The sequence below is a fragment of the Ruditapes philippinarum genome, unplaced genomic scaffold (assembly GCF_026571515.1).
Source record: "Ruditapes philippinarum isolate M1 unplaced genomic scaffold, ASM2657151v2 ctg392_1_1_1_1, whole genome shotgun sequence".
Classification (NCBI taxonomy): Eukaryota; Metazoa; Mollusca; class Bivalvia; order Venerida; family Veneridae; genus Ruditapes; species Ruditapes philippinarum.
This window is the reverse complement of record NW_026856686.1, coordinates 134,594-161,415: the sequence shown is the minus strand read 5'-3', so window position 1 is coordinate 161,415 and position 26,822 is coordinate 134,594. Positions and strand designations below refer to the sequence as shown.

Below are 26,822 nucleotides of genomic sequence, written 5' to 3'. Positions count from 1 at the left end.
GAGCTTAAAGCGGCCTTCAACTTTTCAAAATGTTAAATATGTTACTTTTACATAAATCGTTTCATATAATTCTCATTCAAAAGAATAATGGTGGGAATTAAGGTCAGCATGGTTGTTACAAAGTTATACGGTAAGCTAAATATAAATTAAATGATCAAGCTCAACCGGTTAAATTGTGGATCTCTCTTCTTATATCAAGACACAAATATCAACAAATTGTCTCATCTTTAAAACAAGCAAGCTTTCTTAACTGACATTCAATTTTTGTCTTGAATTATAATTATTGGAACTTAGATCAGCCTTCAGGTATAAACAAGACCTTCCAAGGACTAGCCAAATTTACTTTTCTCAGTGCCGCAGAGTAACTAAATCACATTAAACAAGATATATTTGTAAAACATGTATGCCCCCTAGCGGTAGCCAATAAGTCATGTGGTCATGTAATTATGACTGACTTTTGACCTAGTGACCAAAATATTATTAGGGGTTTTCTACTGGTCATGACTAGTCACTAGGTAATTGTGACCATAAAGGTTGTGTGCAGCAATTTTATGACAAAGTTATCACAAATCTTACCTAGTAACATATGCATACATTTTATGAATCATGGAGGCCTCCTTAATGACACCAAATTTGTTATATTACAAAAGACCTTGAAATGTGTATACAAAAAGCATTTTTAGTTTAATAAAAATATCAACCGAGGCAACTTCAGTTTTTGAGTTATTGGTTGGAAACCATTTCTACCTACGAGGTCAATGTGACCTTGACCTTTGAATCTCAAATCAATAGTGACCCATCTTCTGGTCATGAACAATCACCATACAAAGTTTAAAGTTCCTAGGCCTAAGTGATCGGAAAACATTTTTACCTACAAGGTCAATGTGACCTTGACCTTTGACCCCAAAATCAATAGGGGTCATCTACTAGTCATGAACAATCACCATACAAAGTTTGAAGTTCCTAGACCTAAGCGTCCTTTAGTTATTGATCGGAAACAATTTGGTCTACAGAGCAATATACCCCCACTCCTTTGAAGGAGGGCCAATATAAAGAAATAAATTGAAGTGAAGGCCACATTAACCTCTGCTGACCTTTTGATCTAAAAACAGATGTGGCAAGCAAAACTTGTCAAAGTACATCCACATATAAAGTTTAAAAACTTTTTCTTTGAAATTAGTAGCTTAAAATAATATTGCTGTGTGGGAAATATTGTGTTGTATCTTTATAGAGTACAACAGAAAATTTAATAAAATAACAACTTTGATGATAAAAACAACCATCTATATAATAATTTAGTATTCACTTTTTTTATTTTAAAACTTATATACAGATTTTTTCATCAGGTGTTATTTGTTTTCTTTGACTTCTTCTTTTTCTTCTTCTTCTTAGTTTTTGTATTTGCTGCAGACGTTAGTTGAGAGACAGTCTCTGTTTCCATGGTATCTTCATTTTCTGCTGTTTCCATGGCAACACCAGAATCATCAACGGTTTCATTTGTATCTTCTGTATCTTCTGATTTTTCAACACTGGCTCCCGGCCAGAAATGTGAGAATACTATATGAATATAAAAGAGGTTCTTTTAAGTCTCATCAGAATGGGAACCTGTCTTGAAACTAGAAACATGATTTCATTTCAAGAAAACATATTCTTATATCATGAGTACCAAACCTTCAATATGAATTGCATTTCATGGACAAGTGCCGTAATCAACCAAAACATTCAGCTGTAACCTGTTTAATTAGTGTCATAGATCAATTTCAAGTTCAAGGAGTTTCCATATCAAAATACAAAACGGAGTTTAGAGCTTGATCTTACTGCAAGGATGTGCAAGCAGTCAGGCTCTTTACTAAAAGCAAAGGCTTATCACATTATAGTTCCAACAGGTTCAAGGTAACAACAAGGGCTCAAACTCTACTGAATATCATAGTGCCAACTAATGCCATGGAGGCCTCACAATTAAAACCAGAATGATATCCTATATAAAGTTCAAAATAAAAATTTAATGTTAATTTTATTGACATAAAGTACAACCTCTGGGATACAAACATTTTGGTTGTTTCTCAGATGTGCTGCTCTGAATGAAGATGCAAAGTCTTTTTGTCTGTTTGTCTGTCTGTCTGTCTGTATGAGAGCTGACAGATAAAATATGAGATTTATAGATGCATGTGCATATAAAGTAATAATAAATGGGTACAAACCATCTTTAATATCTCTAATATCCCACACCTTCACATTTTTCTCACCACCAATACCAAACACGTATGGTGCATCTGGGCAGTTTCCCATGCAGTGAAGCTGTCCCTGTAAGGTACGTAAACTTGATGTAATACAGCAGTTACTATGGTATTTTTCTTAATTTAAATTTTAAAGTAACAATACCAAAGTTTATGTCATATGATTTTTTCACCTTGTATCAGGGAAAAAAAGCTCTGGCCTTCATACAGTAAAACATTTGCATGGACATCAGTGGGGAATAAAAAACGTATATATTCAATACTCATGACAAAGGTTCGTTGTAGAACTGAAACTGTTAGATAATAAATTACTTTAAACTGCAATGGTGTTGATGCATGCTATTTGTTTATTTACATCTATTTTTAATATGTTTGAATGATTATAATATAAATTATAGAAATTGTGTCTTTCTGATTTTGATTTAGCAACATATCTAGTTTCTGATAAATGCAAATCATCAATTATAAAAACAAGAGCTGTCGGTAGGACAGTCACGCTCGACTATTCTTAGTGCTTGATAGTAAAAAAAAATGCTTGATACAATTACCTCCTCCTGTTTACAGGTTGGGGTAATGATGGTGAACAAGTGTGCAAAGTTTCAAAGCCATATGTCAATGGACTTTGAAAATATTTGAACTATTACAAAAACTTCAACGTAAATTCTAAGTCGAAAAAGGGGCATAATTCTGTCAAAATGCTTGATACAGTTACCTCCTCCTGTTTACAGGTTGGGGTCATGATGGTGAACAAGTGTGCAAAGTTTCAAAGCCATATGTCAATGGACTTTGAAAATATTTGAACTATTACAAAAACTTTAACGTAAATTCTAAGTCGAAAAAGGGGCATAATTCTGTCAAAATTCTTGATACAGTTACCTCCTCCTGTCTACAGGTTGAGGTCATGATGGTGAACAAGTGTGCAAAGTTTCAAAGCCATATGTCAATGGACTTTGAAAATATTTGAACTATTACAAAAACTTTAACGTAAATTCTAAGTCAAAAAGGGGCATAATTCTGTCAAAATGCTTGATACAGTTACCTCCTCCTGTCTACAGGTTGAGGTCATGATGGTGAACAAGTGTGCAAAGTTTCAAAGCCATATGTCAATGGACTTTGAAAATATTTGAACTATTACAAAAACTTTAACGTAAATTCTAAGTCGAAAAAGGGGCATAATTCTGTCAAAATGCTTGATACAGTTACCTCCTCCTGTCTACAGGTTGGGGTCATGATGGTGAACAAGTGTGCCAAGTTTCAAAGCCATATGTCAATGGACTTTGAAAATATTTGAACTATTACAAAAACTTTAACATAGGTGGTTACGCCGACGCGGACACCAACGCCGACGCCGACGCTCGGGTGACTACAATAGCTCTACTTATTCTTATCGAATAGTCGAGCTAAAAATGTTTAAGCTTGTATGCTCTATTATAGATTAATTGGATGAGAGTTTTTTTTTTAAATTGGGTTTTAAATTGCAACAACATAGTATAGGTCATATGGCAACTTTCTAACTTTTCCGTAGGAGGAAGACCTCAGGTGCCCTTCTTTGCTTTATTTTAGGAACAAACAGCCCCTGAGTAGAACCACCAGCATTCCGTATGCTAGCGTGATAGCTTTCTCAAATGAAAGAATAGAAGATGCTTGAACCTACAGTGGTGAAAGGCAAGCGGTTTGAAGTCAACGACCTTAACCACTCAGCCACAGATGCCCCAATTAGATGAGTTAAGTTACAAAGATTCCTCCTACCAATTTAATATCTTGACTATGGACTAGAGATGGCTTGTCTCCCTCGATATCCCATATTTTAATGGTGCGATCAGTTGATGTGGTTACCAATAATCGTGGATCTTCACTGCTCATACATAAACCTGAAATACACAAAAATCATGAAAATTCTAAAATTCCTATTCCTGTATAGCTTTAGTTTACCTGTGCAGCATCATTCAACTCTTGACAGCTGAATGTTTACCATAATATACTAAATATATCAAAAATAACTTTGTTTCCCTGTTCTTGGTTCCATTAAGTATTATTTCAAAACAGTGCTGATGAATAAATCATGGAAACTGAACTGGTGTTAATTTGTGTTCATCCCATTTATTATCATTGTAGTACAATGTATTTAAATTGCAAATTTATCTAAAAGAATTCTGAATTTGTTTTGTTTTGAAACTAATAGTGGTTTCAAAGATGGAAAACACTTGTTTACAACTGAATGTCTGCAGATTCATGGCAATTTTCATTTAAATTGAAAACTATTTCAAAATTAATGTGAAAACTTTTCATGTGTACAAATGAAAATATCTAAAGAAGCCTAAAACTTTTTGAGTGTGTTTCCATTTTTTTTTAAACTCACAATAATAACCAGTTCCTATAGGTGCAGGAAATATTTCAGGTGATTCTGGTGCATTATAAGAATATGTATTACTGGTAATGTATGATTAAGCAGCTAAAACAAGGTTCAAGTCAGTACACATGTGACCCATACTGGTTGGGGACCACCAAAACCGGACAACCACCAAACCAGGATGGCCCTGAAAATGCCTGATTTAGTTTTTTTTCTTTGTTCAATGGTTATCAATCTATCAGTCACTTTTAAGTCCACAATAAATGCATATTTCCTCTATAATTAAGAAATTAAATTCATTTAAACTAATGTAAAATTAGAAAGTCAATTTCAAGAACGCTGACATTAAAATTTTTGAGGTCAAGTGCTATACCTACTCTCTCATACCTGCTAAAATCATTTGCAGAGTAAACAATACAATATACAAAACTTCAGCATTTGCTGCTGAAATATTGTATATCATGTTAAAAATGATAAAAAAAGTGTCATTACATATATGTCCGGACACATGGTACTGTACTGTTCACAATTCAGGTAATTTTGATACCCTCCTTCACAGGCCTCAGACATAAGTGTCAACATAATCAGAAATAAACAAACTAGTTTGTTAGTTCGGAGAAAAACCTTGCCGTACTGTGACAAATTTTCTGATCTCTAGCTTAAAATTTATTAAATTTGTATGAATAGATGTTCGAAAAGTATCTGGTTGATGGTCCCCGACCAGTACAAATAATAACAAGAGCACTGCTAGGCGGAGCATTATATGCCCGAAAGTGATTTTTAGTATGGATGAAGCATTTGTAAGACATGGGAATTAAATAATTTTACTACAACGGATGGACAGAAAGACGCCAGGGATATAACATGATATAAGCAAATTTTTTAGGGCATATAATTAATGTAATCAATATAAGCTGTAGGTTGATTAATACTTAAGTTATTGAGCGAAAACCGTTTTCAGTGACCTTGACCTTGTGACCCAAAAATTAATAGGGGTCTTCTACTCAATATTGACAATCATCCTATGAAGTTTGAACACTGTGGGCCAAATGGAACTTACATGCTCCAGAAACCACAATTTTCAGTGTAATGATCATTGTGACCCTGACCTTTGACCTTATGACCCAAAAATCAATCAGGGTCTTCTGCCCAATATGGACAATCATCCTATGAAGTTTGAATATTGTGGGCCAAATGGAACACAAGTTATGCTCCAGAATCTATTTTCAGTTTTGAGGTAATAGTGACCTTGACCTTTGACCTTGTGACCCCAAAATCAATAGGGGTCTTCTACTGCATATGGACAATCATCCTATGAAGTTTGAATATTGTGGGCCTAATGGAACTTAAGTTATGCTCCGGAAACTGTTTTCAGTGTCAAGGTAATAGTGACCTTGACCTTTGACCCTGTGACCCCAAAATCAATCAGAGTCTTCTACCCAATATGGATAATCATCCTATGAAGTTTGAATATTGTGGGCCTAATGGAACTTATGTTATGCTCCAGAAACTGTTTTCAGTGTTATGGTAATAGTGACCTTGACCTTTGACCTTGTGACCCCAAAGTCAATAGGGTTCTTGTACCCAATATGGATAATCATCCTATGAAGTTTGGATGATATAAGTTATGCTCCAGAAACCAAATTGCTAACAGACGGACGGACAGACGGACGGACGCCAGGGGGTATAACATAACATGCCAGAAATTCTTTCTGGCATATAACAAGAGCACCATGTACAGTGTTATCATTCATCTATAAGAGTTAAAAAGGTGCATAACTCCAAAACAATTACTTTCAGAATAATGCCCTTTGTCTAAGAACAACACCGTGTCATGATAAGGAAGTATTGCAAGTTTCATGTTGTTAACATTTATTTAATATGTTTGAATAATTGGCTATATTACAGTTTTACACAATGACAACAACAACAACACAGCAATCATAATAGCTTGACCTTTTCCTTGGAGCAGATGAGCTAAAAATATCAACCATCATTTCTTTTTAGGTTTGTATTCACATAAACTCTCCAGATTTACAAGAGGAGGAAGACATCTGACAGGTGATGATGTGTGTATTGTGTGTGTATTGTTTTAGACAAAAGCAAGCTTTTTTGGTAGAACCATCAACCTTCTGTCAGCTGACTGGACAGTTGACAGGCATGAATAAATCCAAATTTTGAATCAACACAGTGGTAAGGTGTCAGTTATTTTAACTATGCAACTTAGTCATTATCACTTGGCCTACAAACTTACCTGTGACACTTTCAGTATGAGCTGATAGAGTATAAACTGGTTTATCTTGTCTAGAGTCCATGTAAAACACATGTCCTGTATCTGTACTGGCCTAATATAAAACAAGAAATGTATACTTTGAGTAACAGTACTGAAAATCATCATTATCTTATGAATACATGTAATTCCTTGTTTTTTTTATTAAAGGCACAAATTTCAAAGATGTGTAAATAATGTTTTAATAATGCATTAAAAGAATGTAAGATGTGTAACAACTGAAGAAGTAGCGCTTAACATGTAGTTATGTCAAAAAGGTAGCAAAATGTAAACAAAGTAGCATTTTTTACTTTCATATAAAATATTTATTTAATAAAATTATACTAATTGACAACAGAAGAAAAGCAGCCAAAGATAGTTTGTATATATTAGGGATGTCATCTGGAGCCGAAACGGCCATCCGGATATCCGAATCAAACATCCGGATACATCTGGATATTCGGATCGTTGTTATATTCTTATTTGGCTGATATGACATAACCATTTTTTCGCGACCTTTTTCAAAGTGTAATTTTTCGTTTTACTTCCTTTTAAATTGAATGTTACGTGTCAGAAATGCTTCGTTATTGATTTTATTATTTCTATATAGAATATGACTGATATCGATAAATTTAGTGCATATGGTACTTACGAATTAAAATGAAATGAAAATGAAATTCATTGCCGATTTTCTCAATTCCTCAATTAGTGCTATAATACACAATAACACTCGCTCACATTAAAATCAAAATAACACCCGTAAAATATAAATATAATGTTTCCATTGTTCAATAACACGCATACAATTTACACACGATGACCTTTGACAGGTGTGTAGAGAATCTGCCAATCTTTGATGTTTACCAACATGTAGTCCTGGCTGTTTGAAAAGAAGTTGCCGAAACTTACATGAATTACACACATTTTAAGTGTTCATAAGTGAAAAAAACTGTGAAATAAATGTTATTAAAAATGCACATGTTTGATTAATACTAAAGGAGAATGTTATTTTGTCTGATAATTATCGTGTCAATTTCAATAAAAGCTGTGATTATTATTCGTAAGTGCATTTCTTGATTTAATTATTTTATTTCTGCAGATTTTTTTCATTTTTTCAAAATAAGGAGTCAACGGATCGGTTAGCCGAAATATATATATAACAAGCAATTATCATAGTATTGCAAGCAATCCATAAGTCCCCTACCGGTTAGAACCCAAGCAACATTCTGATGGGCCATTGGCCATTCAATTTTACCAGTGAATGAATGACATGAATGAACTTAAATCTATTGAGTTCTAAGTTTGTCTATATCACAGTAATGTGTTAAGTTTCCCTGCCTAGTAAGGAAATAATGTTTATACAACCTTGTCATATTATTACAATGTGGGATTTTAAAGTAAATCCTATAAAGAATAAAGAAGTTGGAGTGAAAAATACCAATTTCTCGAAAAAAATCTAAGTTCAAGGGGGACATAATCCTGGAAATAGTCTTGCTAGAGTATTTAACCTTCTCAAAAAATGTTGAGTGATAATAAGAAACATATATATGAAGTTTGAAGTAGATACATTAGGAAATAAAGAAGTTATTTAAAAAAGACAACATTTTTTTTCATAAAAATTCTAAGTTCAAGGGAGGTAATACTGATAACTTTTGTGTTAGAGTTGTAAACCTTGTCACATATGATGTGGTTGATGACCAGAAACTTATATTTAAAGTTTGAAGTAAACACCTTAAGAAATAAAGAACTTAGAGTGAAAAAGCTGAAAAATTTAAATCAGAAATCTTGAAATTCAGGCTATTTGTTGCCATAGCTGCCATCTACCCATATTTTTAAGTTTCATAAAAATATTTTCAGTACTTTTTGAGTTATCACTGGATCCAGTTTATGTGTTAAATTTGCCATATTTTCAGGCTATTTGTTGCCATAGCAACCAGAATTTTCAACATAGGAAGAAAAGAAAAAGACGTGCATAATCTCCATACTGCCATCTATCCATATATCAAGTTTCATAAAAATATTTTCAGTACTTTTTGCGTTATCGCGGGATCCAGTTTTGTGGACGGACGGACTGACAGACAGATGGACAGACAGTCAGACGGACGGACGGAGGGTAAACCTGAAGTCCCCTCCGGTTAAACCGGTAGGGGACTAAAAATAATAGCCTAATCAAATATTTAAATTTGGACATAAGAAAGGTAACAGCCTTGCCGATGACAATCGCACGGGACTTACATTAGGCCATCCTTAAAAAAATGTTTGTTTGCAGTAACCCGACACAGAATTTTCAAGGTGGGTAGGTAGGTCGATTTTTTTTTTTTTTTATTGAACTGTACTCCCAAATAAACATGGAATTTCAAAATGCTGGACAATATATTAACAATTAATAAATTGATAACTGAATTCTAATTTAATAAGACTTACATTTTATTTCTTCCATTAACCTTTAAAAGAACGAAAACAAAGCACAAGGCATAATTTTCTGATTCAAAAAAATTTTTTTTTTATCCAGACCATGAAAAAAAATTTTGAGTAGGGGCAAATTTTGTGAGTCGGTCGCGTTACTGCAAACGAACATTTTTTTAAGGATGGCCTTATTCATCTTAAATCTTACAGAACTTAAATTTGTTTGGTGTTTAATATATATTAACATGTGTCATACCTGACTCGTAATTATTTTAGTAATTATTGATTTTTTGTGGTCTGCAGAAATTATGATGTGTATTGTCAAACTAAGGTACAATATACAATATGGTGTCAACACCATGTCTACGTCGGTTATTTAAACGCATGTTTTTTATCACATTTTCTCAATATTCTGAAAAATTTATGCGAACATCCGGATCCGAAAATCGGCTCCGGACACCGAATCGTGATCCGAACGTTCGGATATCAGGACTCCCGAATGACATCCCTAGTATATATGGAAAATGAATATTCTATGAAAACTGTAACAAGATTTGAAGCCCACTAGTTGCAAGATTCTCTTCTACACTTCACGAACCACAATGGTGCAATTGCTGGTAATGACACCTTGGAAAAAGCCAATAGACATGACTTAAAACCTACTCCTAGGTTCCCTTATTAGGGTCAACAAAATAACAACTCTATAAGTATGGTTCACGCGTCAGACTAGTAATCTAATGATCACTAGCCACATGGGTTCAAACCCCGTCAGGGTCAAGTCGTTGTTTCCTTGAGCAAGAAACTTTACGTGTGTCTATAAGCGTACAGCTTATAGCTTCCTACACAATCAAACTAAAATAAATTCTGTATAAACCAACAACTCCATCAAGAATATGGAACATTCATAATTAACATAACTGGATCATTCCTTCTTCCAGTATTAATTTGTTTTCAAAAGTACATGTAGTATATTTTTCAATCAATACATAAGTGTGGCTTTCCTATTTCTATTTTGAAACCAATCTCCTTGACTTCCTATACTTACAAAGAAATTCATCGGCGAGAAGTTATTCCACAGTAATTTTTCAATCTCACCCTTCATGCTCCAAGACTTGTGGTTCTCATCTGGTGATCTGCAGTCATACATCTTCACACATCTGTAAAATACAATGCATATTACTTTGTAATACAGTAAAACATGTGTATATAGACCATTCTAGCAAATTGCCCACAACTGTTCTCTATTGAACAGGTACGTTTGTCAACATAATTATTCGGGTTGGAAAATAAAATGATGTTGATTGGTTAAAAGATTTTGTACATATGGGTTTTAATCTGAGGTGGACTGTAGCACAGATTTGATCGTATTTGTTCAAATGAAGTCCTTTAATCTATTCACATGTGGTCTTGCTTCATGGTGGTATTTGGCACAAGTTTGACATGTAGTAAAATAAATAGAAAAACTTCAAAGATTCATGTATATCTGCCTGTATATGTAGAAGTATGCGTGTGTGTCAGTAAGTACAGAAATTAAGTAAATGACTTTACATTTTTAAGGGCACTTTTGCATTTAATCCCTTCCGACAAAATGTTTCCAACTTAATGATCCAATATGTCTCTTTCAATAGTCTCTTCATATTATCATGTACTTAATCTTAGGCATAAAGGAATGTGTTCAATGAATGCAACCCTAACACGACCAACACAGAACTACCAACAAGAAGCCCAGAAAGACAGCAAACAAAAACAGGACAGGGCACAAGGCAAAGCACAGACTGGGTGATTACTTTAATAATTCATAATAGGAAAAATTAGAAACTGACAAGAAAATTAAAGATGATGAATAATTAATAAGCCTACAAAAGTAAATGGGGTGTAGGGGAAGGGGACTTGATGTAAAAATTGTGTGCTAATTAAACTTTCATATATTTGTTTTACTTTTCAGTCATAAACAAAAAACATTTGGGTGACTTGCTCCAAAAGAAATTTAATCATTTTATCTTTTGAAGGCCAGTGCGCAAATTCAGAAGTAACAAAGCATTCTTTATTATGTTTATCATACATTAGTCATTAATGTAAATCACCAAAACAAAGAACACATTTTGAGTCTTATACACAAGACTGTTAATAATTTTAATTGTAACAGCATGCGATTAAGAATGGTTCAAGTCTGTTATAATTGTGAATGGCCATAAGAAAGTTTTGATTTAATCATTTGTTTTTAACGTAAACAATATATTATTTGATTACCTCCCTTTGTACAATTAACTATAGTCATATATAACATTATGTCTTGTGTTTGTTAAAAATTAAATGTTCATCGACAATAAATGTTAATTTTTATTATTAACATATCTTACTTATCAAAAGATCCTGACAACAACATATGTTCCTCCACTGGATGCCATTTGACACACTGTACCTGTTTACATGATATCACAAAACATGTCATGTTAGTAAAATATATATACTTTTCAAAATTATTTCCAGCATAGTCATGAACCACTAAACACATTTTGACTGTTGAGACTCGTTTGCACAAAGTCGGACATGAATTCTCAAAAGAAAACAAAAGAATACATCAATAATTTAACAGAAATCATTTATGTTGGGTTGTATATATTTAAAATCACACAAACACTTTTGCATGTTCAGATAAAAACTATCCAGCCTTTTAGTTTATTGGTGATTAAAACTGGAAATTCTTGCATGTACATCATCATAAAGCAAGTCTTTAATTGGATAAAACCATAAACATTCAGTAACTTTATTGTAATGTTGACAGACACTTGTGTTAGACACACATAAAGACCAAAGGGATGTATCATTTCCTCAAATTTTCACAATACAACAAACTTTATGTTTTATAACCAACCTTATCTTTATGTTGTTTTAATGACATTGCAATCCGCCCCTCTGTTAGATCCCAAAGACCAACAGTATTATCTGCTGATGCGCTTGCTAAAATATGTCTGAAAATTATAGAAAAATTTGGATACAAGTTATTTCTTTTTCTGTTAAATTTGCGTTTATTTACCAGACAGCTGTCAGTTAAGAGCAGTCAATTATATGTTAAAAGGATTTTAATATCAAAATTTATGTTATTGTTAATTTCTTTTTATGTTTTAAGTCACATAAACACTGTGAAGGTCATATGGTGACTTTCCAGCTTTACTTTAAATAGAAAAGCCACTGACCTTATGTAAGCAAGCTGATAAATTAATTGCATGAATGAATCAAAGTTCCTGACAGGAATCAAAACCCTCAGCAGTTAGGAGCAAGTAATTTGATGTCAACAACCTTAGTTGAGCAGCCAACATTAGTAAACTTAAACGCTTTGTTTTGTTTGTTGGGTTTTATGTTGCACCAACACTGTTGAGGTCATATGGTAATTTTCCTGCCTTACTTGTGGAGGAAGACCTCAGATGCCCCTCTGTGCATTATTTTGGTGACCTTAGTAGAACCATCTTTAATTGCATAACACTTCAAATATAAAAGGCCAAAAAGGATTATATATAGGGTCACTAGCCTCAATTTTTATAACATATGTATAGTCTGATTTTATTGACCTGTCAATTATTAATACATTATAGCACTCATTTAATTGTTCCGTCCCACATTGGTTTTGTCCATTTATTTTACGAGAATAAACATGGAGAATATCTCTAACGTTTTGAAAACTCCCACTAACTTAATGTAGGTTCTCGTAACATCCACAATAGCAAAGTCGGTTAAGTGATTACCTAATGCATGAGAGGTCTGACGTTCGATCCCTTCTTTTGACATTCTTTTTGGACTTATTCTTTATGTTTCTGTATATTTTAATGAAAATGGTCAAGCGCTTGCAAAATTGTCTACACGGATATGAAACAACTAAGAAACACTGAATTGTCACGTTTTGTATTGTATTATACGGCACTGAAATGAAATTTACAGATTTTAATCCAAATAAAATAAAATTTTATTAATTCTTAAACAATGTTATATACAAAAGTGTAGTATTTACAAAAAAAAAAGTGCAAAACATATTAAAAACAGAAAGAACAACCATAACTTCAAAAAATGTTGAAAATAGTTATGAATAAAAAAATGGACATACGCTGTCTCGATCTTTCAACACGTAAGACATTTAGAAATTATATACCCTTAGTTTACCGTATTGAGCTATAACAGTAAGTATAACTAATTCATAGAAACAAGATGAATTTAATCACATCTTACTGCGTACCTCTCACGGAATTTACCGAACATTTATCGAATATTAATATATTCTGTGCATTGACTGTATAATCAGTATGGAATTGACAGGTTAATAAAATCAAACAATAATACAAACACAACTGAATATATATAAATGTTACCTGGCTATGGAATTCCAAGATAAATCTAACACTGCATCTGTGTGACCAACCTGAGCATTTTTCTAAAAAAAAATATAACAATATGAAAACATCAACAAACACAGCAGCATGTAAACCCGATAAACAAAACCTTTTGCAAAGGACAGAATAGATAATTTCTATCTTCATTACCAGAGCAAAATCTACTTTGGAATGATCAAGATCACATTACTCCACTAATTAATTGTTTGTTTGATTGGGTTTTACTTCACACCGACACAGTATAGGTCATATGGTGATGTTACAGCTTTACTGGAGGAGGAAGACCTCAGGTGCCCTTCCGTGCATTATTTCAGGCAAGACCGGGCACCTGAATAGAACCACAGACGTTCAGTGAGCTAGCTGGATAGTTTCCTCACTTGAAAGAATTTAAAGTCCCTGTCGGGATTCGAACCCACAGCGGTGAGAGGCAACTGGTTTGAAGTCAACGGCCTTAACCACTCAGCCACGGATACCCCCTTGACTAATTAATAAAAAACATTTAGAAAATGAAAGCTTATCATCTGTTATTAACCATTATTTGTTTAAATACCATTTCATTCAATGTATTCACCTTTTTCTTTTTGGAAACTTTTTGTCCTAAAGTGGCTAATGGTTCTAAACTCTCGACTAGGTCAACATCCCATATATCAATTGTTGGGTCCATAGTTGCTATAGCAACAAAATTACCTGAAAACAAATTTATCTTAAATTGCAAATATAATATTAAGAGATCAGAAGCTGAAACTGACCGCAAAGTTAGACTCCATGTAGCATATCTTAAGTAGATGTATTTAGAAATAGTATGAACTCCCATCAACATCACTACAGCACTGGTAATAGCATCTTAATTGTTATTTCTAACATTAACAAGAGCCACCGCCAGGTGGGGACAACCCTCGATTTTTCTCTTTTTCTTAAAGCAAACAAATAAACGGTTTAAACAAATCTTAAGGAAAAAAGTTATGGACAAAATTTTTAATATAACTTCAGCTGTGACTTCTTATGTAATTTTCATAATTTGTCTATTAAATTAAATAATTCCAAGTTGTAAGGATCCAGACATTTTCCTAGATGGATAAAAGACAATGACTGGTGTAAGTTATACAACTTACCGATACGAAATCAGGGCTTCCGTTAATGGACGTTTGGGAGTCATTTACTCTGTAACTTCCAAAATCTAATACTTTTCCTCTTAACCTATATAATGTGACTTCCAATGTCATACATTTTGCAGTCTCTGACTTCAAAATTTTGAAACTTAATGGAAGCCCTGAGAAATGAAAAATATGTCTTTACCTTTACTAGCATCTCGAAGGTCATAGTCTATCCATTCTAGGGCAAGAGGAAATGATGATAGAAGAATGTCATGATGAACATAGAGGTTCTCTAACTCAGAATTATACACTGAAAATGAAAAGAAAAAACATCTGTCTGTGTCATTGTTATTGTTTTCTCAGTTTTTACCTCAAGTTTTACCATTACTTCTGTCATACTCCAGCAAGCAATAAGTTAACTTATAAGTCTTTTTGTATTCTGTATACCAGCATTAGTTTGATTTTCATACACAAGTAATTGCAAACTTCTCCACATAAAATTCATGTGGAACTAAAGTGTAGGATAACTTATGTTATCAATTACATTGTCACAGAATAACAGGTGCTAGTTCAATTGAGAAATTTCTAATCCTATGTCCATACACTTAATGCTTTATCTTTTGATATATCATGCAAATCGTATTGTACCTTTTCAAACACAACTTTGAAACATATTAATGCTAAGCCTGCAGATGGCAATAGATTCTACCCGTGTGACCAATGCAGACCAAGATCAGCTAACATGTCTGCATTGTTCGTTATTTAATTTATACTAATTTTGATTTTTTCCCTTAAAATAATGAATAGTTTTGTCCTTATTGAAAGATGGACAAGCCCCTTTGGAATATTAAGGGTGGTAATAAAAGTTCTTGCAATATTGTTTAACAGTTTACTCAACTTTGACATCATTACAAGACATACTAACCATGAACTTCAACAGAACAGAAATCACTTTCTGCACGTGCTACAAGCATCAAGTTGTCTGTTGATTTGATCTCAAAATCTTCCTCCTCATCACTTTCAGGCTATGAAAAACAATGACAATATATTATCTTTTAGGTTGAACATAGTTTATTTCAATTAAGGACCTACTATTGTGTAGAGTACTGTACCAATGAGGTCCATTAAGCCCCTCAAAATGTTTGTTTTATTTTCTAATAGCTTTTTTATTTTAATTTTTCTGTTACAGTTTCCTAAATAGGGCTTGAAGTACAAACTGCTGAATCATCTTTTGCTTTTTGACCATTAAAAGTCCTGTAGTGAATTATTATTATTTGTATACAAAACAAAAAGAATTTCATAGATTTAAAAAAAGTTCTTTGATTAAAATATTTTACTCAAGGATTAGCATAGTATATCTTTAAGTTTCAGTTATTTGGGTTGATAAAATGGTAGTTACACAAAATATAAAATATTAATAATGTAAGTTAGAATATAGAAATCAACTCCAGTTTCAATTTAAAAATGTAATTATTTTATTTGAAAAATATACAACGTTTCGACTCAAAAGTCTTCATCAGGTATACTTTGTTTACAGGAAATGACGTCAACGTCATATGACGTTTATATTAATAAAAAATTCTTATAAATAAATTTCTTCTCTAAATCATGATGCGTACATATTTACTTTGTTATTGTAAATGCTTCGATTATATAATTGATGATTGGTCAAAAAGGGTTGTTTATTAATTTCAAATGATCGATTAAGATTTTTGTCCGATTCAAAAACCCTACTTACATCATTTTTCAAGGTGATATATGGATCCTCATCATTACTTGAATACATTGTCAGGCCAGAAATTCCTTTAAGTGGATTAGACCCTGAAATACAGAAAACTTTTGTCAGATTGTACATACATGTACTGTACAGTCTCATGCAATTATCGTTTTTAAATCTGAAAGTAAACATATAACTTATATCTGTTCAGTGTTGGTGTTTTAAAGTCATAAAGACATTGTGTTTAACAGCAGCTTTCAAACACTTAAGTCAGGGCCTTAAAATCTGATTTTGACTTACATGTACTTCTCTGTTTTAGCTGAAGCAGTTCTTTACTTGTCTGTATGATATTTATAAAGTACAGGCTGTGGGACGACCAGGGCAATATGTACAAATGATTTTGTCGCCCCTGCTTAAGTTTGAGATAGATTAATGGTGCCGTATCATGTATTATTATTTTGGGCATTACAGGGAATTTTCATAGAACTATCAACCTTCCCTTTTCAGGCTGGATAGTTTGTACACATGTGTATTATTCATTGAATAAAAGTAATTTTAACACAGCAGTCCCTTAATTGCAGAGGCTTTTAACATAACGCACTGTATCAAAATTAAGACAAAAATGTTTGTAAAAGACAAGTGTTCGAATCTTTAATTTTATTTGAAATGTTTACCATTTTAATTACTGGTAAAAGTGATGCTGATACTGTATAATGTTTGTACTGTCATGCTTAGACTGTTTTTCTGTTGTGTTTTTATGCTGATTTTAACACATGTTTTTGGTCATACCCGGTGGTCATTTGACTTAACCAACCACCCTGGATAACAAGCCAGTAATTATCAGTTTCTCTGCAAGCGGTCCAACTAATAATTCAACATGATTTTTGAATCAGCTGTGAGAGACAAATGAGCCGCATCACTACAAAACCAACATAATGGGTTTGCGACCAGCATGGACCCAGACCAGTCTGCACATCTGCGCATTCGCGCAGTCTGATCAGGATCCATGCTGTTCGCTGCCAGTTTCCCCACTTGTAATAGAGTTGGTAAGTGAACAGCATGGATCCTGATCAGACTGCATCTGCGCAGACTGGTCTGGATCCATGCTGGTTGCAATCCCATTATGTTGGTTTTGTCATGACACGGCTCAAATGACTTTAAGACTCAATGTCGAAGATCAATTGTCACAGAGAAATTATCTATGCCATGCTCATGGATCAAAAACAGTGACCTCTGCATTACTAATCCAGCACTCTCCCTAGTGACCCAAGTGGGCGGACATGCATGTATTAACAATATTCATCACAACTGACAAATCCAATCAAACATCACACTGTCAATAGTCTAACTTACAATCATTTTCCTCCTCATCATAGTCATCTAAGTTATATCTTGATTCAAAGTCATCTTTCCCACCTGAAGCAGCTCCTTCTACTTTAGGTTTCTTTCCTTTCTTTAACCCTTTTAAAGATTTAGCCAAGTCTTTCGCACGAGCTACCTCTGCATCAACATCTGAATCTAATTCATCCTTTTCAGATTCCTAAATTGTATAAATCTACATTAAAATTCTTGAAAAATAAGGTATATATCATTTTCCAAAGGTTATTGCTAAATTACTTGAATTCAATGTTACAAAGAATTTAAAACTGAAGTCTAGTTATCATGTGTCACTCAAGTTACTTCTATGGCTTTAGAGATATTGCTTAAATTCTTGATACATCACTCTTAACCATTTACCTGCTGGAACTAAAAGTGATATGGATTTGTCACAAATATACAGCCAGATCAGCCTGTACATCATTCTATCTTATATTGTTGGCTGACCAATTTATTTTATCATCTTGATATACCCAAAACTGATAATGATTATGAGACAGTTCCAACTAGAACTGTGTCCAAAGGACACGGATGCCCACACTGTGCAGATGTGCACCGGTTTAAGAGGAGTTGCGTGCACAAAATTTCTATATGGTATAAAGTGAAAAAATCAACAAAGTGCCATAATTCTGTTAAATTTGGTCGCAGCAAAAATTCCTTCCTTTACTACCATCTACACATTAAGGTTGTTCATCCCTGGAAGTTTAAGCAAAATCTGCCATCCGGTTTAAGAGGAGTTGCGTTCACAAGATTTCGGGACGTACGGACGTTCTCACAGGACAGTAATTACGTGGCTACTCTATTAATGGACAGACGTACGGACGGACAAGTGCAACGCTATATGCTCCCAAATTAGGGTTTAGATAAGGCATCATGTTTTTGGATCAAGATACTCATATAATAATCCTATAATTTTTTTTTGGGGGGGGGGGGGGGGGGGTTACGTTGTATCAACACAGTAAAGGTCAAATGGCGACTTTCCAGTTTTAGTGGCGAAGGAAGACCTCAAGTGCTCCTCTGTGCATTATTCCAGGCACCAAGCTGGATAGTTTTCTCACATTAAAGAATCCCAGGACACTTGCATGGCGTTAATACATAAGTGAGAGAAGTTGTTTGAAGTCACTGAATCTTGAATCTTTTACTTTACCTAATCTCTTAGTACATTTTTCATATGTTTGATTTTCTTGAAATTATTATTTAAGCTCATCTGGAGGCATACAGATTTAAAATCTAAATATATACAGGTCAGTAATAAACTAATTTACATGTTCAGCTATAAAGTTGCAAATACAGTAAAATTTCTCATACAGTACCTGTTTTACATCACCAGCAGCTGGATGTGTGTTTTCTGTTTCTTCTGTTTCTTCTAATTCTTCATCTCCTGATTCTAACTCATCATCTAATTTTCTATAATATCGACAAATAATGAAATAGAAAAGAATAGCCCAGTTTATAACAACTTGAATATAATGAAAATATCTAACAACAGCATTATCATAGCAACAAATGATGGAATGGAAAAAACTGGCACAGTGTATGAGAACTTGACTACAATGAAAGTATGTAACAACAATATTATTTGTTTGTTTGTTTCATTTTACGCCTTTCCCCAACAGTATTTCAGTCATATAGGCGGGTAGTTTCCTAACCATCGTTCATGGTGAGTTACAACAACAATATTATCATAGCAACAAATGATGGAATGGCACAGTTTATAAGAACTTCAATACAATGAAAGCATCTTACAATACTATCATAAAGTCCCTTTATGTAAAAAAAAATAAATATTATCTTCACTAACTTATATGATAAACCTGTTGCTCAAATGAAAAATCACCATTTTTTTAGTAACAGAAAGCATGTCTAACAGAGACATGGTTGAATTGAATATTTTCTGCTGATAATACTGGGCCGCACTTAAACCAAAGTGATCAAAATAAATTACTAGAATGATCAAAATAGACTAAAAATACATCTTACTCTTGAGTTTCTTCTATGATTCTTTTTAGATCTTCTTTGGCAATCTGGAGCTGAAATAATAAATATGAAATATAAATCTGTGGCCTCCTGATCTATTATTATCTCATATTATCTGGAAATTTGATTGGTTGCTCAAGTCTTGTCACTATGTGATGAGTTTATTCTTCACATCACTTCATATCATTAGTAAGGGTGTAACAGTATACTGTACTTGCGGTATACCGTACCGTTTTCACTTGGTTAGGTTCACGGTACAAAAAATCACCTGTACACATTTTAGACCATTTTCAAGGGGAGTAATTATTTCAGTAAAAATTGCAGAAGATGAATTTAAATCAGCGTCAGTGTGTTTTAAGTCAAAAATATATAAGCATTTTGGATTTCAGGTGAAAAAATGATCAAGGAAAATATCTTCTTCGACTGCTATTTCAATGTGCTGAATATATTTTTCGGACGTATCTTCATTTTTGTAAGAACTGACTATTGGTTAAAACGGCCTATTTGGAAACACTTTTTGGCCAGCTGAAATTTGTGAATAAATAATAGTACGATATCTTGACACTTTTGCAAATAAACCCCACATTGTTGATTCCAAAATCTTGTCAAAACACTGCAATTGACAAAATCCCTGCAGTGATTACTTCCCCTGATCAGTACAGAAACATAAAGTAGCAAAGCATGACGTATCTCATAATCTGCTGTGAGGAGTTTCTACTATTAAACTTTAGTAATTTATCCAAAATAGTTATCTCCTTACATATGACATTTTCAATAACAAGAGGGCCATGATGGCCCTGAGGTCGCTCACCTGTATATAGGCCCCCGAAGCGGGGCCAGTTTAAACCCCAGGGCTTTTATTTGAACAAACTTGGAATTAAGACACCCATTAGAAGATGTTTCATGATGTTAAGTTTTTGCTATACACATATAAGGAAAAACAATGACCTTCTCCCCCCCCCCCCCGGCAGAGTTAATTTTAACCCAAGGGCTTTTATTTGAACAAACTTGGTAGACACCCATAAGAAGATGTTTCATGCTAAACATCTAAGCTCTAGCTCATTGGGTTTTTTAAAAGAAGATTTTTTAAGTTTTTACTATACACATATAGTTAAAAACAATGACACCCCTGGGGCGGGGCCAGTTTTGACCCAAGGGCTTTTATTTGAACAAACTTTGTAGACACTTATTAGAAGATGTTTCATGCTTAATATCTAAACTCTAGCTATTTGGGTTTTTTCAAAGAAGATTTTTTAAGTTTTTGCTAATTACACATATAAGGAAATCAATGACCCCCGGGGCAGGGCCAATTTTGACCCCAGGGCTTTAATTTGAACAAACTTTGTAGACACTCACTAGAAGATATTTCATGCTTAATATCTAAACTCTAGCTATTTGGGATTTTTTCAAAGAAGGTTTTTAAGTTTTTGCTATACACATATAAGGAAAATCAATGACCCCCAGGGCCAATTTTGACCCAAGGGCTTTTATTTGAACAAACTTAGTAGACACCCATTAGAACATGTTTCATGCTAAATAATTTAGCTCTAGCTCTTTGAGTTCTTTAAAAGAAGATTTTTTTAAGTTTTTACTATATGCATATAGGGAAAATCAATGACCCCCCTGGTGCGGGCCAATTTTGACACCAGGGCTTTTATTTGAACAAACTTGGTAGACACTCACTAGAAGATGTTTCATGCTAAATATCTTAGCTCTAGCTCTTTGGGTTCTTTAAAAGAAGATTTTTTTAAGTTTTTACTATATGCATATAGGGAAAATCAATGACCCCCTGGGGCGGGGCCAATTTTGACCCCAGGGCTTTGATTTGAACAAACTTGGTAGACACTTGGTAGACACTCATTAGAAGTTGTTTCATGCAAAATATCTAAGCTCTAGCTCTTTGGGTTCTTTAAAAGAAGATTTTTTAAGTTTTTACTATATGCATATAGGGGAAAATCAATGACCCCCTGGGGCGGGGCCAATTTTGACCCCAGGGCTTTTAATAATAAGTTTTATTTGAACAAACTTGGTAAACACTCATTAGAAGATGTTTCATGCCAAATATCTAAGCTCTAGCTCTTTGGGTTCTTTAAAAGAAGATATTTTAAGTTTTTTCTTTCGGTTGCCATGGCAACCAGAGTTCTGCATGGAATTAAATTCTTTGAACAATTTTTAAAGGTGACCACCAAAGGAACATTCCTGTGAAGTTTGGATGAAATTGGCTTAGTGGTTTATGAGGAGATGTCATTTGAAGCAAAAGTTTACGGACGGACGGACGACGGACGAAAAGCGATCACAAAAGCTCACCCTGTCACTTGTGACAGGTGAGCTAAAAATGTGATGTTTCTATTATCTGTACATCTATATTGAATTATATTTTTTATTTTGTAGATATTTTAATTCTCATAGTTTCAGAAAATATTAAAGCTTTTAGCCTTTTTCTTTAACTATAAAATGTCAAAAGAAAACATGTTGACCAGTTCATTTACTTGATTTCAAGCCATACTGCATCATTTAATGAAAATAACTCATTTGATAAATGCTTGGTAGTTACGAAATAATGTGGAAATAACAATAATGTTGTTACAATTAATTTTGCATAATACATCTGTGTGAAAAAATAAAGTTTAAATAGATTACAGATAAATTATCACTAGTCAACTCATATCGTGATACATACACAATAAGTTTAATGCTGTGCATCATGATGTTGAGAATGTAACTGCATTAACTTGACACACTCAGGTTTACAACACTCCACTTTCCTTTTACATTCTAACGCGATTAACATTTGTTAACGATTTTGTTACTTCCATATATGGAATTATCATGAAATAGACGAAAATTTATAGGCGGAGCCAATTTTCACGAAAGCAGAAAGAGAGGTAACTCTTGCTGGTACACAAATATTTTAAATTATATAGAAACTGTTGTAAATTTTACATACATCAACTGTATAACAGTTGACTTTGAACATCCTCTGATTTTGTTAAAATGTATTCTAGTACAGGATATTCAAGTAATGCAAAATTGGTTAAGATATAATGTAACAATGTAGCAACGTTTATACTGATAATGACCATAATAATATGCAAAAACTAAAGTTGGTGAATTAACATAAGAGAATGTTTCCCATATATAATGACACACACCACTAGCTGTTGACATGAGCGATAGGGTTTGTGTGCCTGCAAACGTTAAACGGTAGTACTCGTACGCATATCTTTTACATTCAGCAAATAGTACTAGAATGCGATACATGGAAGTTTCTTTTGGCAACACGAATAAAGAGAACTGAACAGTAAGCCTGTGCCTTCTCTCTTTAAAGGACTAAATTGGGTTGTAGAAAAACCCTTATTTTTGACCAAATGTATAACCACAATTTAGCGTTTACTATCGATAATCAGTGTACGAAATTCGGAATTTAATCCACTAACCTGGTTGGGCTACCAGATTAGAATACTCACTAACCCGAAAGACATTTCACTAGCTAGCCTGATTCATTCATTCAAAACAGTTGTTTATATTTTTCTCTGAAAATATGGTAGCTTAGTCGGGTTTGTTGCTGAGAAATATTGGCAGCCCAAAGAGAAATTTGGTAGTCACGGGCTATCAGACTACTGCTAATTTCGAACACTGGATAATTCCGTTGTATAACCAAAACTTGTGAATTTGTCTAATTTTAATGTTGAAATAAATATTCAGTGTATCCTAGCATCTCTGTTTACCTCCATTGGGAGGTATTTTGAGCCATAGGGTGTGATTTAGCCTTTTATTATTAAATATATGTAAGCTGACATAGGTTAAGGTCTTTTTATGCATTGTACTGAATCAATAACAACTCTAAAATCTGTGTATACATGCTGTCAATAGCTGTTACCTAGACTTGCTGTCTATCTGATCAAAAGCAGAGAACTATTTTTATGTACATGAAATACTACACAGATTATTTATTAAGTTTTGTAAAAGATGGCTTTCTAAGAGATAAAATAAACAAGGTATACATAAATTGATAATCGACATACATACCTTTGGACTCATTTAAATATCATTATTGGAAAACAAACTGGTAAAAATTGTGAAATATATCTATACAGTATCGTAAAAATAAAAAGTTATGTACAAAAGAGAACATACAACTTTGGTTATAATTTTATTATTGTTAAAAGTTTGTTGTTGTCCAGTCATACGCTAGAATTAAGGTTGCTATTGTAATAGTAAATGCTACAACTAGGAAAGACAACAGCCAGAATTTGGTCTATACACAGGAACTTGAAATTCTATCAAATAACCAATATTAATTATAATATCCAAATATACCCCCTATATACTATAAATAAACATATATATATTTTTATAGTATATAGGGGGTATATTTTGCATATTATCGTTAAAAGTGATAGAATTTCAAGTTCCTGTGGTCTATATTAGTAATTAGACGTAACAAAATCTCTATCAGATGTTAACTTGAAAACTTGAAAGTGGTAAGGTAGCAGCTTAACTGTAAATGTTACTCATTCCTAGGCAAATTGGAATACCCTCAGTAAAATTTATTTGTTGTTGAATATAGTCTTATCAATAGTATTTAATTCCTTGAAAATTATTTAACCTCAGACAGTAAATAACCTAGTGAGTTTTTTTACTATTATTTTTAGTTTTTTTTTCTCTAGGAAATGTGGTATCTACAACGTTTTAAAACTTATATGCCTATAATCCTTTAAAGTCCGCTGATGTTGATTGTACTCGTATAAAGGCATAGAATGGCAATCATGCAAGTGAATTATGTTTGGTGAATAACTAAACACCTAAAAGGTGTAGTAAATGGAAACTACGCTGCTTCTTGTCGCCCACGGTAAATACCGAAAATGAGCGGATAAATACGTTTATTTACGATAGTGTAGTGTGCGGGAAAATGGGCAGAGCTTATTTTTTACTCCTATTGAAAAACGTGTAAAGCTGGATTATGCTGATCCGAATCATGATGGTTCGACAATGTAAAGCTAAGAAAGTTACTTCTGTTTTGTCGGGGTATACACGAACAATGAGTATTCGAACACTTGGTATTGCTACTATCAGCAAAACAGTTAATGTTTTGACGTTTAACAAAATGTATTTTGTTGAAATGCATGTTTACAATGTTATGTTCAAGAATGCAACATTGGAGTTTACATACTAAGAAATACAATTGTATTTTGTCCATTAACAAACAGTTCAATTCAGATCAACAAGGCTGGATTTTTGGCAACGAATAGCCTCGATAGAAAAAGGGGCATAATTCTGTCAAAATGCTTGATACACTTACCTCCTCCTGTCTACAGGTTGGGGTCATGAGGTTGAACAAGTGTGCAAAGTTTCAAAGCCATATGTCAATGGACTTTGAAAAAATTTGAGGTATTACAAAAACTTTAACGTAAATTCTAAGTCTAAAAAGGGGCATAATTCTGTCAAAATGCTTGATAGAATAACCTCCTCCTGTCTACAGGTTGGGGTCATGATGGTGAACAAGTGTGCAAAGTTTCAAAGCCATATGTCAATGGACTTTGAAAATATTTGAGGTATTACAAAAACTTTAACATAAGTGGTTATGCCGCCGCAGACTACTTATTCTTATCAAATAGTTGAGCTAAAAATAACGTTAAAGCAACAACTATGATTAGAGATTAACAAAAATAGCGGACAGGATTTTCCAAATGCGACTCATGCGTAGTGATCCCCCTTTACATTTGGAGATTTTTGGAATATTCCGAGCGCTCTGATGATAGCTTGAACACCACCAATTTATTTGTTTTGTTTACGGTACAAAATACCTGCAAGAAATATCTGGTTTACATGTAATTCATAAGAGCTTTCCGCGCCATAGGTAGCACCTAATTTCATATTATGAATATTGACAGAATATTCACACATTTTAATATGAATAAGACAGAAATGCAATGTAGATACTTTTTCAGGGTATTCCTTTTACAGATCCCCAAGCACCAATTACAGAGCGTAATTGTGTAAAAATTCTCTATAGAGTTATGCCCTCATGTCTTGTATTTGGGATATTGTTCACTAACAAGAATATCTCTAGGAGTAATCTCTGAGACTATAATAAGTGAGGTGGTACAAAAAAACTGAAATTATTTCTAATTCTATGTCCAATTCTATGTCAAAAACGGGGCATATCTATGTCAAAAATAGGGCATTTGCCCATAAAAGAAACTATGAGAGTTCTGACACTGATACATCAATAGAATAACGAGTCATAAATCAGAGTCCCTGACTTACTGTGTATGCGATAGCAATTCTAAATATTAAACCGAATGAAAACGTATCCGAAAACACATCTACTTCTTCCGAAAACTACAGATTTAACCAAATAAGCCTAACAAATATTTACCTTTTCTGGTTTAGCTTTAGCACAACCTCGTTTTACCCATGTCACGCAAGGTATTATACTCATTTTCTATCTGCTTATTAACAAATTGAGATAAAATACTTAAAATTTACACATGCTGACCGGAAGTTTTGAATTGATAGATAATCTAAACTCCGTACCGCGGCGAAAGTACCGTACCGGCCGGCCGGATATATCGGACCATGGACATTTCATACCAGATTTTGGGACATTTCGGACCAGATATATTTTGTACATTGGACACTTAAGACCATTGTATTTTTGTTTAGCTTCATTTCAAGTTCACATCAGTATATGATTGTAAATATTGGCTATATGCACCTTTCAGGTGTTTAATGCTTAATAAATGTTGTTGTTGTATGAGGCATTTTACACCATAACAACACTATTAATCCTATTTTAAATGTGTATAGCTCCTAAGCCTAGACGGTATGCCTAAAATACGAAAGTGAGATTTTTGACGAAAGTGAGCGAAAGTGAGCGAAAGTGACTTTTAAAATAGTAATTATAACATTTTAATAGACTTTTTAAACAAACTTGCAGTTTGTAGACATATATTATTAGAAAATAATTATATTTATTAACAGAAATAATCATAATGATGATTTAATCG

The 26,822-nt window shown here is 33.4% G+C and overlaps 1 protein-coding gene across 1 annotated transcript; it reads right to left on the bottom strand.

Moving 5' to 3' along the window:
* Positions 1-1,277: 1,277 nt before the first annotated feature.
* On the bottom strand, positions 1,278-26,351 carry LOC132747342 (periodic tryptophan protein 1 homolog). Its single transcript, XM_060736689.1, has 16 exons — positions 26,192-26,351; positions 19,813-19,862; positions 19,146-19,239; positions 17,809-17,995; positions 16,477-16,559; positions 15,664-15,763; positions 14,941-15,048; positions 14,216-14,331; positions 13,624-13,685; positions 12,138-12,234; positions 11,623-11,684; positions 10,308-10,419; positions 6,842-6,932; positions 3,987-4,108; positions 2,202-2,304; positions 1,278-1,557 (listed from the first exon to the last, which is right to left on the bottom strand). Exons 1-16 carry the CDS (start codon positions 26,252-26,254, stop codon positions 1,343-1,345), a joined length of 1,665 nt encoding a protein of 554 aa, XP_060592672.1. The 5' UTR covers positions 26,255-26,351; the 3' UTR covers positions 1,278-1,342.
* Between the last annotated feature and the right edge of the window lie 471 nt (positions 26,352-26,822).